Genomic DNA, 17,704 nt, shown 5'->3' with positions numbered 1-17,704 from the left:
AAAATTCGTAAGGTAATAAAATTTATAAATATTTGAATAATCAAGAATTTTGAGTGATTTTTTAGAATCCGAATTATATACTTACAAATTCTAAAGCATATTTTTAAATCCTAATTCAATATATACAGATTTAATAGTATTATTTTAAATTTCAATTCAATACTTTCATTTAGATTTTAAAAGGTTATATAAAAAATTCAAAAAAGAAGAAGACTACTACTGACTAGTGACTAGTATAATGTAAGAATCAGTGACTAGTATAATGTAAGAATCCGCAGCTGCAAGATACACCAGTGTTTTCATTTCAATATATCCGTATTGCCGATTGATATGGCTTCCATGTTAACATTCATGTCTGATAGTATATTTCTGACAGTAATTGGGTGTTTATAAAATTAAAGCACACTAAAATTATCCCCTATCATCAGTACTCCATTATGCGGCGCACCGGACTTCCTGCGCGTGATTTAAGACTGCTTGATCCCATGCTTTTGCATCCCTCGACGATTTCGGGACGAGAGAGAGCGATTGTTGTGATTCTCGAGCATATTAAAACTATTATTACTGCTTCTCAGGTTTTTATGATTGATTCTACTAATCCTTTACTTGTCCAGTTTGTTATTGACTTGCTGGATCGTGTTTGCTGGATCGTGTTCAGTCAGATTTGCCCGAGGTATCTTCTTTTTGAGCTTTCGATTCGCTGTGTTTGATTCCATGTTGCTATATTGATCATGCACACATATGTTATTATGGATCACTTTAACTATCTAAGCTTCTGTTACTACGATAGAACCTACGAGATTCCAAAGCTTTGTGCTTATTAATTAGCAAATTTTTGACTTTTTTTACCACTGATGTAAACTGGTGTAGAAGTTCTGAAGTACATAACTGAATTTGAATTATATTTTATCAACAAAGAATGGAGTGTCAAATTTGTATCTTGTCTTACTAGGAAACTAATTACTTTAATTGTATGCAACTTGATTGTAGCGAGTTGAAGGTGATTTTAAGGATAGAGGTCAGGCTACTCTTGCTTCAAACTTCAAAAAGGATGACTCTAATGCAGCAGGTGGTGGTCCAAAGTTATTACCTTTTGAGTTCAAAGCTCTCGAGATCTGTCTTGAGTCTGCTTGCAGGTGTCTTGAGTCAGAGGTACGAAGTTTGATATTTAGTCGCTCTTTCTTTCTCTATCATTATGGTTGTTTGAGGTTCCATTACTGTTTCAAGAAACTAGTTGGAATCAAAATGTATCAGGGAACTTTTACATTAATCCTCCTATAAATAATCATTTTCGCTACAATTTCCAGTGCGTCATTCTGGCTTTCTTATTAGTACCTTACAATTTCTGCATTTGTTTGTCCTTTTTCATTGGGGGGTGGGTAGGGGTAAAGGTCAATTACTGATTTTTATAATATTCACACACACATTCCTCCCAAGGCTTTCAAGCCCAACCTCTTGTTGTGAAAAGAAGAGGGATATTCACTATGGTACAATGTGAGGGATTATATCTGAATTTGTTGCTAGCTGAAATTTGCATTAAACCTATTTGACATAGATGAGGAACAAAAACAAGAATGCAACTGGCAAAAAATAAACATCTTTTCAGACCTGCTGCGCACATAATTGGATCAGCAGCTAGATCTACAAAATACTCTCTTCCAAATTTTAGGTTTATTCTTTAGGAATGTCGGGTCTTCCTCGTGATTTCTTTTTTATTCTTTAAAGTATCACATAAATTTTGTTACTAGCTTAGCATTATCACAATGATCAATTTATTTTTGTATCAGACTCAAACACTGGAGGATGAAGCTTATCCAGCACTTGATGAATTGACTTCAAAAATAAGCACGCGTAACCTTGAGCATGTGAGACAAATTAAGAGTCGACTAGTTGATATAAGTGGTCGTGTACAGAAGGTAAATGACAGTTTGCAATAAGAATCAGAAATTAATAGTTGAGAAATCAATCCTATTGTTAAAACAAGCTATACTGAGGTTAATGTTTTATATCTAGAAATGTGTATTCATTAAGAGGTTCATGTTTGTATTAATTTACCTCCTGCAAGTGCCAGTTATTAAAATTAAAATTTCTGTACGTTCAGTTCTCAGAATAAATATGCATATGTTGGCTGCCCATATAAGATTGGAACTTTTCGTTGAATGCTTCATTTAGCCAAAAAGAAGTAAAAATATATAAACTAATGCCTATCATTGCTGTAAGGACAACAAATAATTTAAGTTGATCATACAGATATGCATGTATGGTGCACAAAAAAGACTTCACCCTTTTAGCTGCTTTAGATTTGACTACTAATTGAGATTTCTGAATTGATAAATCCCTGGATAAAGTCTTTTATTACCATAATTTTTATTTCGATATGAATTTGATTCTGAAAGATCATTTGCTGCCGAGACAATGTTTTACCTTGATAAGAATGCCAGTTCAGTGTATTATAAAGTTAATGCCGTGTTTTTCTAAGGTGAGGGATGAACTTGAGCACCTTTTGGATAATGACAATGATATGGCTGAAATGTACTTGACGGAAAAGCTTGCTGAAAGCTCAAGGGAACAGACGTCATTAAGAGAGGAGTCTGGCACTGACGAAGTTCAAGTAGTCGTAGATGATCCAAGGTGTTTACTGATGCTTCAAGTAATGGTTATGCCTTGGAATTGACATTGAACTAGTTGTTATATAGTCATAATTTGTCTTGTATGATGGAATGGAAGGACGAAATACTGTATAGAGTAACGAGTAAAGAACTAATGATCCATTTACTGGTTGCAGATATGAAGAATCTAAAGCAGAACTCTCAGAGAACTCTGACATTTGTCACATTTCTACTGTTCTCAAACCAAATACTGAGGAACTTGAGAATCTTCTAGAAGCCTATTTTGCACAACTAGATGGTATCTCCCAAAAGCTAGCTAATGTAAGTTTTCTTACTCTTAATGCTCTTACAAGATTGTACAAGCACCTTCAAATAGTGTTTCTCTTCATATCTTCATATTATAATTGACTATTTTGCTCTTGCATAACTGTTAAATGGTGTACTCGTCCATATAATATTTGGTTCAGTTCTGTGTTTTTTTACATCCAGGTTTCTTAAAATTTAGTGGTTAAAAGACGTTAATGTTTTAGGAAGGACACATGCACCTCGTGCCCCTCCTAATTAGTTCCCCCTGGATTGGGTGTAAGCGATAGATGAGGATTGGACTATAGTCCTAATGCCTACCAGGAGTATCTACCCCTGGGCTACCTAATGCGGAACAAAAGATTAGAATATTGATTTGTATTTATTTATATTATTAGTTAGAAATAAATTAACTGTAATTCAGTATATTGTATGATATGTATGAGTATTAGTAGGAATATTCTATATTATGGTTCATAATTAGAAAAGGATTTGTTTCCTTTATTTAAGAAGACTAGTTGGTAACCGGTCCCGAATTTAAAAATAATAGTATAATATTATTATTTACATAAAATTAAAACTCATAATCCGTGCAAAATACAGATATAAATATAATATAAAAAAATCGAAGTTGATATAACACTAAAATTTAACCCGTATAATTCTAGTTGTGCATGCACCTAATTATTTACTTATATAAATCTGACGTGTTAACTTACTAATACGATTATTCTAAATTAAACCGACGCTTGGATGTAATTCAGCAACAAATAAATAAATTAAAAAAAAATAAAATTTACAGAGAGTAGAAGTTAATTTTTGTCAGTTGATATTTTATTATATAAAATTTTAAAAAAAAGTTGTATAATTTTCTAGTGAGTACCAATATTTAGGACATAAATATGGTTTCGCTTATTAATATAGATAGTTGATAACCCGTGCGACACACGAGACTGAAAATATCGAATTAATATTTGTAGAGAATTATTCATCATTCACGCGAAACATGAATTAAAATTAATATATTAATATCAATATTAAATTGGTACCTGCAAAAAAAGTTATGTGCTTTTAAAAAGAATCGAATCAGTTATGAAATTTTCCACTATAGTTCTAGTTTTGCATTGTTTTACTTGATATAGAAAAAACCTAACATATTAGTTTTATTTTAGTGAAACGAATTGTATCTCTATCTTGTGAACCAAATATCTGTTCTTAAGACAATTTAATATTAAGTAATATAATTTGATATTTATCTTATAATTAGTCTTTTCAATATAGTTTATTTAATATTAATTAATTATCGATAAAAATTAATTTATAAATTAAAATTAAATAGATGTTATTAAACTTAATTTAATATTACTTAATATAATCTAAATACAACCCATAAATTTGTTACTGTTAAAATATCTTTTAATTTAAAGTAAATAAACGTTGTGATAGAGAGTAACAAATACAATCGTTAAATCAATAATTTTCAGTTTAAAATTTAATAAATGTTACTAAAATCATTTGATATTACTTAATTATTTTTAAAATAATACTATGGAAGATAAAGTTTACAGAGAATATAAGTCAATTCGTGTTAATAGTTTACTTTGTATTTAGTAGTTTTTCAAAATAAAAGTAAATATATGTTATTGTACCTGATTTAACGTAACTTAATAAATTTTTACTATAATTTATAAATAAATAAAGTTTACAGAGAATTTAAGTCAATTCGTATTAGTAGTTTGTAGTTTTTCTAAAATTAAAAATAAAAAATAAGTTATTTTACTTAATTTAACGTAACTTAATAAATTTTTAATATAATTTACAAATTATTTAAAAAATATTTTTATTTTATAAATTAAAAAGACGATTGGATGGATACTAACTAAAAAGAAAATAAAATTTACAAATCGCTTTGTGTTAAAAACAAAATTGATAGAGAATAGAAGTCAATGTCAGGTAAGTACCAAAATTTGGTACTTTTGGTACTTTTAGTACCAAATTATACATTGTTTCGCTTATTAATAATTTGTGTTAATAGTTTACTTTGTAGTTAGTAATTTTTCAAAATAAAAGTAAATATATGTTATTTTACTTATTTTAACGTAACTTATTAAATTTTTAATATAATTTATAAATATATAAAGTTTACATAGAATATAAGTAAATTCGTGTTAGTAATTTTTTTAGTCTGTTTGTAGTTTTTCTAAAATTAAAAATAAATATAAGTTATTTTACTTAATTTAATGTAACTTAATAAATTTTCAATATAATTTATAAATTGTTTAAAAAATATTTTTATTTTATAAAAGAAATAGACGATTGGATGAATATTAACTAAAAAGAAAATAAAATTTTTAAAAAATTGAAGTCGATTTGTATTAAAAACAAAGTTTATTGATAATGGAAGTCAACTTATATGAGGTAAGTATTTGGTACTTTGGTACTTTTAGCACCAAATTATACATGTTTTCCCTTATTAATAAAGAGTATAGATTTTACTTGGTGATCAAGTTTTAGGAGTTTATATAAACAATTGTAATTTGATTTATTGAATAGAATTGATTGATTATTGAATTGAGAATTGTCTCTCTTGTTATTGGTTGCGATTCTAACAAAGCTCGCAGTTGAGAAATCCTAAGGGTAGTGATTGGTTGGATCGCTTAGACGTGGGTTTTCTGCGGTTAATCCACAAATATGTATCATTTTACCTATTTTTAAGCTTTGTCCTGCACCACTACCTCTGAAGGCCTGAAGATCATATTCTTAGCAAACTAAGAAACAAAACAGAAAGAAGTTTAGCAAATAGAATGAACTAATGAAACAATCAGGAAGGCTTTGTGGCAAGCGATACAATGCTATCCCTTAATAATTTGGCAGATAGACAATTTCTTATAAAAACATTAAATTTTCCTGTTAGCTTTTAAAATCTTTGTAGTTTGACAAAATATCTTCTATTGAAACTAAGTATCCGTTATATTATTAATGTTATTATTCGAAAACTCAGTTGTTTGGCCTCACATACACGTTCCATTATTACGACGTACTCTTGTAATTTAGAATTGATCATCCCGGCTTCCAAGTCCCAACCGCCACCCAAGCAAAATCATATATAGAATAGAACTGTGTGCAGCCTATGAAATGAAGGTGTCTGAAATGATTTAAATTATGTGATAACCTATACAAGAGTGATAAAATACGTAAGTTTGGATTTACGGATCCTACTGGAGAAATATAATTCTTATCATGGTGTGGCCAGTATCATTTCATTTAGTAGGATCCTAGGCATGGTTCTAGATTAGAAGCACCACTGCTGGGGTTCTTATTAGTCCTGGTAATTAGGATTTCTTGGTGGCGGAGTCTGGATTTCTCAAATATCATTTGCCACTCAATAGCTATTGCATACACTTGTACAAGTAAATTAAGGAGGCACGCAGCATATTATTGCCATGGGGAAGGTAATTTCCAGCAATATGTTAATGTTATTGACTAATTACGTAATCTCACTGAAAATTTACTTACCTTCCATACTTCCATTGGATGATTGGAATAGTTATTTAGACTTCCCTTTGATTCTCTCTTTCCTAGGTTATTTTCAAACTCTGTGAAACTTGACAGCATTTACATCCATCTGTATTTTAGATGAACGAGTATGTGGACGACACACAAGACTTTATTAACATAACGCTGGATGACAAGCAGAATCAGCTTCTACAAATGGGAGTAATGCTAAGTACGGGAAACCTGTTACTGAATGCCGGAATTGTGGTTGTGGGTTTGTTTGGCATGAACATTATTCAAATTCAGCTTAACAAAGGCCAGGCCAAACAGTTCTGGTAAATTGTTTTTGGTACACTAGGAGGTTGCTTGGTTTTATACCTTATTGCTGCTGGATGGGGTAAGAAGAGGGGTTTAATATAAATTTTCGCCAGTAGTGATTGCCTGTTCTGTATAACCACTATTTCTAAGAACCTTTTTTACGGTTATCCCAAGGCAAAGGCAATATTATTTTACTTCACCATTGTAGTCGGTTAGAAATGCTGTGAAAGAACTACTCATCCAATCGAATGATGCCTCGTTGTGAATTGTGATCGAAAAACATTGGATTCAGTAACATTCTTACACAAGTCATTAAAAATATTTGCAGAGATATCATGGCTACAATTCTTACTTGCACACTATGTCATCGACAAAATATTACCGCCAAAGAAATACAGTAATACTTTTCAATCTAAATTAGTCATGAAAAAGATTGACTGTTGAAGTAGGTTATTCATGTTGCAATATATTTTTAATAAGTATAAAGATTATTGTGGAAGCCAATTTTCATCACGGGCTAAACCTCAAGATTAAATTTCTAATCGGAGATTCGTATAGAGCAATGAAACTGTGCATTAATATTAAGGGAAAGTAGGGTTTATGTGATTTTTGGGTCATGCTCCTGCAGAAGGAGATGCATTCTAGACATCCATTGCGTATGTTTTGTTGTTACCCTGCTTTTTTCATAGAAGCAAAGTTCACAATGACTTCATCTTTGCTATTTGAGAATCCACGCCGTTCATACATGCCTTTTTATTCCTCAAGGTTTACGCTTTTTCTCTGTCTTTGTATAGTTAATCATCTTGACAGAAAAATCTTGTGAACTCAATTTCTTGTGAGGCTTGCTGGAAATTTTAACATTTGCTGCAGTATATAAGCTTAGTGTTACATGTTCAGTTTTTGAACTTATTTGTCTTTGATATCACAGCTACGAGCATTCAATTTTCTCTGCAAGTTGCTTTTCATCTCTGCATCTGAACTTCATCTTTCTTTAGAATCAAATTTCTGTTTTAACGCCGACAATATTCTTCATTTCATGCTGTTGACTTCAGCTGCTTGCCTCCACTTTATGAAGCAATTTTATTTCTTTTTGTAGATATCAAACTTGCCTCGTCTATTATAGTGCCGCTTGATCAAGATGATGTGCAGAATAAAAGGTGCATCATTATATGACTCACAGGCTGTTCTATTGTCATTTATAAAATTTGTTTGTTCTGGCCTGTAATTTTCAGCTGGGCATTTGCTTATCTGCAACCATTTTTTTGTGTTGCCTCAAAAGCTCACCTGATTATAATACTTCTGTTTCATGCGATTATAAGACTTTGCCAATGTTTCTTGACGTCAAAGAATTTCTTCATTTGCATGGTTGCACAGCCCCTTTTCTGATTTATTACTCCTTTCTTTATTTTTCAGCCCTGCAATTTTTTCCTATTTTTTGTAGTTCCAGCATCAACATCTATGTAGATATCCTTCTGCTGATATTCTGTGAGCTCCGTGCAATTCTTTTCAGCGTGATCGGCGTAACTCGTATAGATGTATCATTCATATGGGCCTGTTGTAACTCTTTGAGTTTTGCAAATTCTTCTTCTTGTTTTTTACTGCAGGTGCCTCAAGAAAACAGCGTTTAATGCAGCTTCCTCACTTCTCGGCATATGATGATCACGATATATCTTCCTTCATTTGCTTCATTATACGGCCAACCTTCTACAATCACGGGTCTTTATTCCTTTGTAAATTTAGTTCACTCGTGTATCTGCTTACCCTGATATTACCTCAATCTCCGGCTCCCATTTTGTTAATATACAGCAAAATACAACTCAGCAAAGGTCCACATCAGATTCAGAATGAGCGGGAAAATTAGTTAGTATAGTGTAGTGCTAGTTCTTGATATAAATAGTCTCAATTCAGGAGAATATAGATCTAGTTTTTCATTTTACACATTAAGATTTCTGTAACAAACTATGAGTAAAATAGATATAAACTCTTAACTTACTACAATCATTTTCTTCGTGAATGTCAATCTAGAAGATGAATCTATATGAAATTATCACATTTTGACGTGTATTTAGTTGACAATCATCTACTTTGGAGCATCTCAACCAACGTTGTTAATATTGTCAATGCACCAATAATATTAATATATAGGAGTATTATTATTTCTTTTCTTATTATATATTTGGCACTTTTCTTACCAAAATTTACTCCAATAATATGCACTTATAGTTGCCAAACTAGTCATATACTATAATTTATGATAGATATGAAATCAATCTATTCATACACAAGTATAATTTAAAATATATGAAGCTACATGTCTTTATTAGAACATATGACATTGTTATTTTAAAAAAGTTAAATATCAAAGTGGTCACTTAACTTAACTGAAATCCATATATTAGTTTAATCATCATACTTAACGAGATATCATATGAATCACTAAAGTCATAATAAATATCAAACAAATAACTCTAATACGTGCTCGAGAACTAAAAACTATTTTTATAGAGTTCTATACAACTTTCTTGAATCCTGATACAATTAAATGAAAATCGATGAATTATGATATTTTAGATAATATAATGAGATTTTTATAAAATTTATCTACTATTTATTTTTAATTTTGTAGTTATTTTTTTATTTAAATAATAATAATTAGTAGATTAATTTTTAAAAATCTCACTATATCATCTAAAATACTAGAAATTCGTAACTTTTCATTTGGTTGTAATAGTATTCAAGAAAAATGTATAGAATTTCAAAACAATAATGTTTAGTTCTCAAGAATATAATTTGAGATATCTATTTGATATTTATTATGATTTTAGTGATTCAAATGATACCCTGTTAAGTTGGATGATTAAACTGATATATGGTCTTCAATTGAGTGGCCACTTTGATATTTAACCCCTATTTTAGAAAGATCCCAAAGGGTATCAAAAATTGGCTATTTTGATTGGCACCCCTAAGAGAATCTCCAAATGATAGTAGGCCCTTAAGTATAATAATAATATCTATGCGATACATAATAATGACAATATATTAAAAAATTAGCATTCCAATGCACCACACTCCTTAGTAAAAATATTTAGACAAACATGGTTCATTGGCCATATTTGTTGAATGATGTGTAAAATAATAAGAACTGCAAGCGCACAGCGGTTAATTGTAGCAAATACAGGTCGATCCACATAGACTGTAACAACCCAAATCCGGGGTCAAGATTTGGTGTCACGAAATAATATTTACATAAAATAAAAGAATATTCAGTCAACCCCTTTTTATCCGGATCGTTTACAGGTTATGGTATGAAACAAGAATCTAGCCCTTTACAACTCACAGTACTAGCATACAATTATAAATACCTTTGAACTAATGCTTTTGTCACATTCCTCTAATATCTTCAACATCTTGTAGCGGAAATTTCTCTAACTCCTGCTGTCTATCAAAGCTAATCACTTTTACCCTTATCTGTTTCTGGCAGAAATAAGAATTTACAAAGTAAGAGTGAGCCAAAAATGCCCAGCAAGTATATAATTTGAGTTTCAAGCATTAATATCAAAAGAAAAACTTCCGGACAAAATCTTAAAATAATTTTTAAATCATTCTATTTATTTTGAGTGAGTGAGCGAATAAACGTTGGCTGTCACCAGTCTATAACTAAAATTCAAAATTGACAAGCGATTCCCCGGTTCATCTCCTGAATCAGTGTTTTGTCCGGTTTTGAAATCATGAAATCATTCGAGAGAGAATGCTGTTAATGGCGATCAACAACAAATTAGACTGGACATTAGTTCGCATCTATATTCTGCTGATCAGTCAGAATATAATGCAGATCTATATCTCAATATATAGATCTAGTCGGGTCCCTAGGCACTACAGCCCATCTCGAGGCACCAGTCATCCCGGTCCTCAGGATTAAGTAAAACTCAATCCCCAAAATATCACTATCCAGCCCGTAGAGTGTTTTGATGTCAAATAATTTTGAATTCAATACATCCCAATTCAGGTTCGCAAATAACCCGAAAGAATGGGTATTTGCTCAAGAGAGCAATCGAATTATAGGAACAAGAATAAATGAACATGCATAATATGAGTAATTGCAGCGAAATATAAAATAGTTAACTATTCTGAACTTAGAATAGGATCGAAGAAATAATTGCAGAAAATCAGGAATACTTGCAGTATTTAAAAGAAAAATCACGAATACTTGCCTCAATAAATTTCAATCGCTATTACTAGTTGACTTCGATTCGACTTGATCGTTTGGCTTTATCGTCAAACTACTATTCCATTCTAGATTCGATCCCAACACTCAGGTTCTTCGGTTGGAACTTCGTTGCTCCCAACGTCTAATCACTAGATCAATCCTAGCCCTATGTCACGTCTCGGGTCTTCCGACTAAGACCTACAGGGTTGGAATACCCTAATTCAGATAACCGCTTAACATGCACCACAATCCTATTCTACCCATACGATTTCATAACCCAACTCGTATTTATATGTATTATCGAAATACACATAGTAATTATGGTTCACATCTTCGAAACTCGGTTCGGTATTTATTTTCAGAAAATACGTATATTTGTTACCTCGAAAATAGGGTAATCGATTACTTATAAATTATTTTGTGTCACTCGCAATTAAGTTTATACAATATAATCGTATATGGTTATTCGATGTCTCCGATAATTATAGGTTACGTTCCTGTATTTTCGGAATTATTTTCCCGAAAATCGAGCAGTGTCTCCTTTATTTATCGGCCTACCCGTCGAAACAATTCGACGTCAATCACAACACAAACGCAATACCAAACAATTCACAAATCAATTCATCAATCCCATTCACCGATACGAAGTTGCTTTATTAATTATTATTATTCATTTTTTGTTTCGAAATTTATTTCACAATTTTTTTTTAATTTTTTATTTATTTATAATTTAGGACTCAGATTAAAATTATCACGGTCCACCGTCGACACACCGAGGCTCATCGTCGACGGAGATAAAATTCGCGGGTTCCCGTTTATAACGGACGTCCAACACGAATTTCACTGATTCGTTATATTATTTTTCTGCGGAAAAATCATTAATTTATTATCATGAAACGAGTCAAATAATCCCTGCAGTAAATAAATAAAATATTAATAACAGTCCGATTAAACAGCCACACGCGTGTAACACGCACGCGCCCCCAATATCACAATCAGAAACCACAGAGCACCGGCGAAACAAGCTAGAAAATAAACAAACACAGAACCGACGAACAGGGTAACAGAACACAACAGTGTTCACACACACAACTCACACACACAACGCACACACGCACACAATCGCGCACACATACACACGATACACACAACACACACAGTACACATAGCACACACATATGTATACATATATATATACGACTGAGACAACGAGAATCGAATAAACAGGATACCGGAAGAGACGAATTCGCGGAGCTCGCCAGAAAAGAAAAGAAAACAGAGGCGAATGAAATCGGACACCGAGAGCTCGAGAAGAAACAAGGAAGAAAATAAAAAGAATTAGAGAGAGGAGAAGTTGAGAGATTTGTTGAGAGAGGAAAATCGAGATGAGGGAGAGATAGAGAGAATCGAGAGATTGAATGGAAGAGACGAGAGACAGTCGTGAGGGGGGTGAAAGGGGGATAAAAGAGGGCTACAATTATTTGTTTTCTGTTCATTTTTATCGTTATCTAGCTACTTGAATTACGTTCTAATTCGTTTTCTCGTAATTTAACAAATTAACGAACAATTGTACGGATGAATAAAAGCCAGGAAATTCCCGAAATAATTTTAAAATTCTCGATATATTCAAAAGTTAATAAAATAATTTTTTCATGATTTTTGAAATTTTTTGGAAATAATTAATGATTTTATAATTTAAATTGAGTCAGAAAATTATTTAAAGATAATTAATAAGTAAAATATTGACTTCTAAATTTTATAAATTCCTAAAAATAATAAATAAAATTATAAAATAACAAAAATAATTTTAGGGGCAATTTTAGCATTTATGAGGATAAATTTTTAATAAAATCATTATAAAATGAATTAAATTCATACAGCTCAATAATTAATTATAAAATTAATCTCTACGTTCAACAATTCACAAACAATTAATAATACAACAACACATGGCTGACAAAACCATTACATATTTTATCTATTTAATAATTTGATCATTGTATTTATAAATCAGATTCGAAAATAGGTTACTTAGCCGCTAAGTAGCTGAAAAGACGATGCGATTTTAATACCAAATTTGGATAATTATCAAAACAGAGCTTCCTATAAAATAATTTATACGCAAATAAGATAATAATGTCTCGTCTTTTGAGAATATGGATTCTTATCGATATATAAAATGATTTGCATATCGAAAATTTCACACCGGGACTCGTACAGGTCAAACCGTACCCCGGATCGAAAAAGTCAAAACATGAAAAGTGTTCAGAATTATCAGATTAGGTTAGGAAGGAGTTTTCGGAAGAGTTTCGGGTTGTAAAAACGCAAAAATGACTGAAGTGGGACAATTTCTGATTCTAAATGGTAATTTTATAATTATGTAAAAATAATCATTGTTAATTCTATATATCCTTATAAAATCATATGATTATTCAAAAAAATTACCAGAAAAATACCAAAAGTATCTAGATTTAATTCTGGATAATTGGAAATTAGAATATCTAAATTTTATCAGAAATAAACATTCAAATATTATTATCCATCATCAAATAATTCACCAAAATTCACACAAAACTCACATAATAATTATTTATTGATAAAAATAATTACATAATATTTCCCAGGAGTTACATTCTTCCCCCCTTAAAAGGATTCTGTCCTCAGAATCATGCTAAAGAACAGACACTGCTACATTTCGAGTATCTACTTGAAACTTCTCAGGACTCACTACTTTAATCATGTTTCAACGGTCTCCTACCGTCATCAGATTTATCAGTTGCTCATTCAACCCCTAACTCAATCTTTTATTTCACATATTTGGAGCTAAATTACTCTTCATAGTCATATACACATAAATGCCTTATGGACTCGTTACACCTGTGACAACAAGACCAACTCATTCACAATCGTTCTATCTATCTCACTATTTCAAAGGACCAACTTAATTTACACTAACCTTCTTTTCTTTCCGATTCTAATAGTTTCCTGTTCATGAAATTTCTATTTTCATTGACTGTTCTTCTCTACTTATCATGTCTCCTTCTGTTCGGTTAAATTGACCTATAATCGTTTCCAATCGTATTCAAGAATCTTTAATCGGTCTCTTGCATTTCCTATTCGTCTGCACCCGATGTCCTGAGTTCATGACGTCTGATGCTTCAAAATGTTCTACATCTATTCAAAAGCTAAAAAGAAAAATCTCGGCAATTGCATCTACTCACCATTTGGTAGCATACTTCTATTTCTTTTCAATCACTATCAAGTAGCTTCAGCAAGCGAGAATCCCTTACTATCTGAAAGGAAATATTAATTTGGAACATAATAAATCATAACTTTATTCAAAACCCGATCTCTTGGTACTGATACTCATTTTGTCGTCCTATCAAATTAGATATCAATACGAACTTTGATGCTCACAACATTTCATACTGAAGTCAACATCAATCATCTGCATTAATACCACCTTTGATATTCAATAAACAAAGTAAGTATCAGCATAACCCAGAAGTCGGATCAAATCCTATTCTTCAGTTCCTAACTTTTCCAATTCTTTTAACCATTTCCCAACAATCCTAATGGTGTTCACTCTTTTCTTTCTATTTGAACATCTGTTCCTACATGGACCTTTCCTGTTTGGTATTTACCCATACACTGGAGCTCATAATCAGTTATAACCAGAATTCATATCTTTGAAGCTGAGAATGCAGCTGTCATTTTCCAACTCTTTGCAAGCATATCTTCAGGCGTTCCGCTTGGTCTTCCCTAGTCCTTGAACTAGTGAGGATGTTATCAATAAATACAATCACACTATCCCAATACTCCTGGTACATTGTGTTCACTTAACCTTCCAACTTACAATTACTGATAATCGACGCGTAACCTCATATCTCTACTTTCTCTTTTTTTTTTCTTTTCCATGACCACTATTGTGCACAGCGCACAATACCCTTTATTTTATTATTCTTTCATTCCACATTTCTGAAGTTTTCCTTCACTTATTATTTTATCCCTATTGAGTTAGACGATATGGGGCTTTTGACACCAGCTTAACTCGGTGCAGAATCTGAAGAGAAATTCTTACCTTATTCCCTGAGGTAATCTTGGTAGAGCATTCGTTCGAACCTCCTGGACCTCATTTTAATTTTTAAAGAATTCCGATATGAGATTCATTGCAACGTTCTTCTCTAGCCGTTTGCCATTAATACGTTTATTTAATCATTCCCGTTTACACGCACTCCTTGAATGAAGTTCCTATCTTCAATTATTGGCATTTAACTTCATTTTTTAATCAGTTATGGCACAACTGACGTTCACAACTTGCATATATTCTGGATTATTATATAAATTTTTTTTATCCTTTTGATTCCACTTCTTGTCTTGATTAGTTCTTTATTCTCATTATTCATTATCTCTTTCAAACGTAACGAATTTCTTTTTCTTAGTAATATTACTCTGTTTATTATTGGACAAGTCATTTCTGGAGTTCATACTGGAATGAAGGCTTTTAATTGTACTATTTAAATTCTTACTAACAAAATTATCGAATTTCATCGATAGCTATTTTCTTAGCCGTGCTCAACACATCACAGATCACGCGTTTGACTTCTCTTCATTGACCATCATTTCTTTTTCCTGAGTTCACATGCGGACTTTATCAATCTTCGCTTTTCATTGGGTGCTTGAATTTGCGATCTTTCCGTTATTCTACCACAACTGCCATTCAATCACCGTTCAAAAGAAGTGTACCTTCAAATCTTTCATTAATTCGTCATTCGATATGAGTAGACATTCAAGTTCTTCCTGGAACGCTATTACAGATGATAAAATCCCTTTACTTCATCTTGAACCTTTAGTTCTTAAAAATTTTCTTCTTACTAGCATGTACCAATAACTTCCTGTTCCTCTTATTCATCAGAAAAAGCATATTCTTCTGGATCAACCTTGCACCTGGTTGTAGTAACACCATACTAATTTAACTAAGCCTTCAATTTACGTTAACGCCATTACTTTTTATCAAATTTCTTATCGCTTTCTTTTCGGATCTGGAAATCATGTTAGAGCTTGACTCAATCTAATTAGAATCGATCTCCATTTAACTAACCATTAGTTGGTAAAGTTGATCAATTAACTCCTTTAGCTGATCACTTAAACCAAATGCTGACTAGCTAACTAGAATCAAAGACCAATTATATAAAGTCAGTTTGGTCATAACAACTTTCTCAAGAACCGAGATCGTAATTATTTGGAATACTGACGAGAACGACAATATACTTCTTTGTCCTTAACTATAGGGTAATTTCTGAAAATTTGGGCAGCACTTCCCTTACACCATTGACTACCAGTCGGACTCAAGCCGATACCATCAATCAACCAAATCATCCACAATCATATCCACCCACTTTTATCAACCAAAATTGTAATATCCGGGATATAACGTGTAATTATTTTTACTATTAAATAATTAATATGTGTGTTCAGTATCTATTCTGTGAGTTAATTGTTAAGTGATATATGTACTTGAATATTCAAAAATAATATTAATTGAGTATTTTATTTTTATATGTCCCAAATAAAATATAGATAATTGTTATATCTTCCTAATTATTTTTGTGTTGATTTATAGATTTATAAGAATCATATGAAATTTTTAAAATCTTTTTCCGGGTAATTAAAATCTATTTTATAAAAACGGGAATCAACCGACGTCAACCGTTGTTACGTTTTTGGAACCCAAAACTCTACCGAGAACTCCTTCCTAACCTAATTGTAATATTCCGAGCATTTTCCATGTTTCGACTTTTTCGATCCGGCGTACGGTTTGTCCTGCGCGGGTCCCGGCACAACATTTTCGATACAATATTCGTTTCGGTAAATTAATAAAACCCGTATTTTCGATAAACGGGAGCTTTTTATTAAACTATCCCAATTATCACTTCGTAGTACGTGTAACTGGGTGCTGAGACCAAGACCGCAGTACAAATTGTACTGATTGGGATAACTATCCCGAAAACCGATACCGTTTGGATCAGTTTTTATAAATAAACGTACCATTTTATATCCGGAATGATCCAACGGGATACTAATTTTCCGTAATTATAAATAGCCTTTTACCGTATTTTATTTCGTATCAAAATCATTTGCAGACAGATAAATATATAATTTTACAGAGAAAAATCATATATTCATAAACCTTTCTGAGAATCAAACCAACTTTTGAAGGTGTTAGTGATCTTTGTTTGAAAAGCTCGAGTACTGGATTTGAAGGTCTTGAGAAGCTCTATCAGAATCTGTAATCCATACACCTGCAGAATCAAAGGTTGAATTTCTAAAAATTTAATTATTTTCGAATTTATTTTATTAAAAATATGAATTTTTGTTCGGATGATTGTTTGTATGATTTGATGATTGTATGTTGTAGAGCTTGTTTTCCTGATGATTTTCATATGTCATACGTCTGATTTGGAGTTCAATAACATGTTCAAATTTGAGTTTGATTTTCGAATTTTAAAATTAGGGTTTATAACCCGTATGAATGTTCTTAATTGAAATTTGGGGGTTTCTTATTCTGTGATAGATTGATGTTGTGATATAGTGGATTGTGTTCTCTGTGAAATTAGCAATCCAGTCGTATAAGTTTCATGAACCAACGAAGTCTGTAGAGAAGGGAGTTGTGTTTTGAAGTTTTCCGATGTTCGCCGGAAACTGGGAAATTTCACGGCCAAATTCCGGCCAAATCAGGGATTGTTAGGTTGTTTTGATTGCATGGTTGTGT

At 31.8% G+C, this 17,704-nt stretch overlaps 1 protein-coding gene across 2 annotated transcripts; it reads left to right on the top strand.

The window, feature by feature from the left end:
• The first annotated feature begins 246 nt into the window (after positions 1–246).
• LOC141705981 (magnesium transporter MRS2-F-like) lies at positions 247–7,047 on the top strand. 2 transcript variants are annotated; one of them, XR_012568555.1, is made up of 6 exons: positions 247–673; positions 991–1,152; positions 1,788–1,916; positions 2,480–2,650; positions 2,786–2,930; positions 6,549–7,047. XR_012568555.1 is itself a non-coding variant. In XM_074508835.1 (6 exons), the coding sequence occupies exons 4-6, from the start codon at positions 2,522–2,524 to the stop codon at positions 6,744–6,746; spliced, it is 453 nt and encodes a 150-aa protein (XP_074364936.1). In that variant the 5' UTR covers positions 247–673; positions 991–1,152; positions 1,788–1,916; positions 2,480–2,521; the 3' UTR covers positions 6,747–7,047. The 2 variants fall into 2 exon arrangements, 1 of the variants encoding a protein (XP_074364936.1); XM_074508835.1 differs by having other exon boundaries at positions 2,480–2,631.
• Positions 7,048–17,704: the final 10,657 nt, after the last annotated feature.

This window comes from Apium graveolens, chromosome 2 (assembly GCF_009905375.1).
Source record: "Apium graveolens cultivar Ventura chromosome 2, ASM990537v1, whole genome shotgun sequence".
Lineage (NCBI taxonomy): Eukaryota > Viridiplantae > Streptophyta > Magnoliopsida > Apiales > Apiaceae > Apium > Apium graveolens.
The sequence above is the reverse complement of the archived record's forward strand: the minus strand, read 5'-3'. Positions and strand labels throughout refer to the sequence as shown.

Excerpts from the sequence above, each read along its gene's own strand:
- LOC141705981 (XM_074508835.1), top strand. The coding sequence starts at position 2,522 with ATGGCTGAAATGTACTTGACGGAAAAGCTTGCTGAAAGCTCAAGGGAA. Across the intron at positions 2,632-2,785 it reads GTAGTCGTAGATGATCCAAG|ATATGAAGAATCTAAAGCAG; the intron begins GTGTTTACTGAT and ends TACTGGTTGCAG. Across the intron at positions 2,931-6,548 it reads TCTCCCAAAAGCTAGCTAAT|ATGAACGAGTATGTGGACGA; the intron begins GTAAGTTTTCTT and ends TCTGTATTTTAG.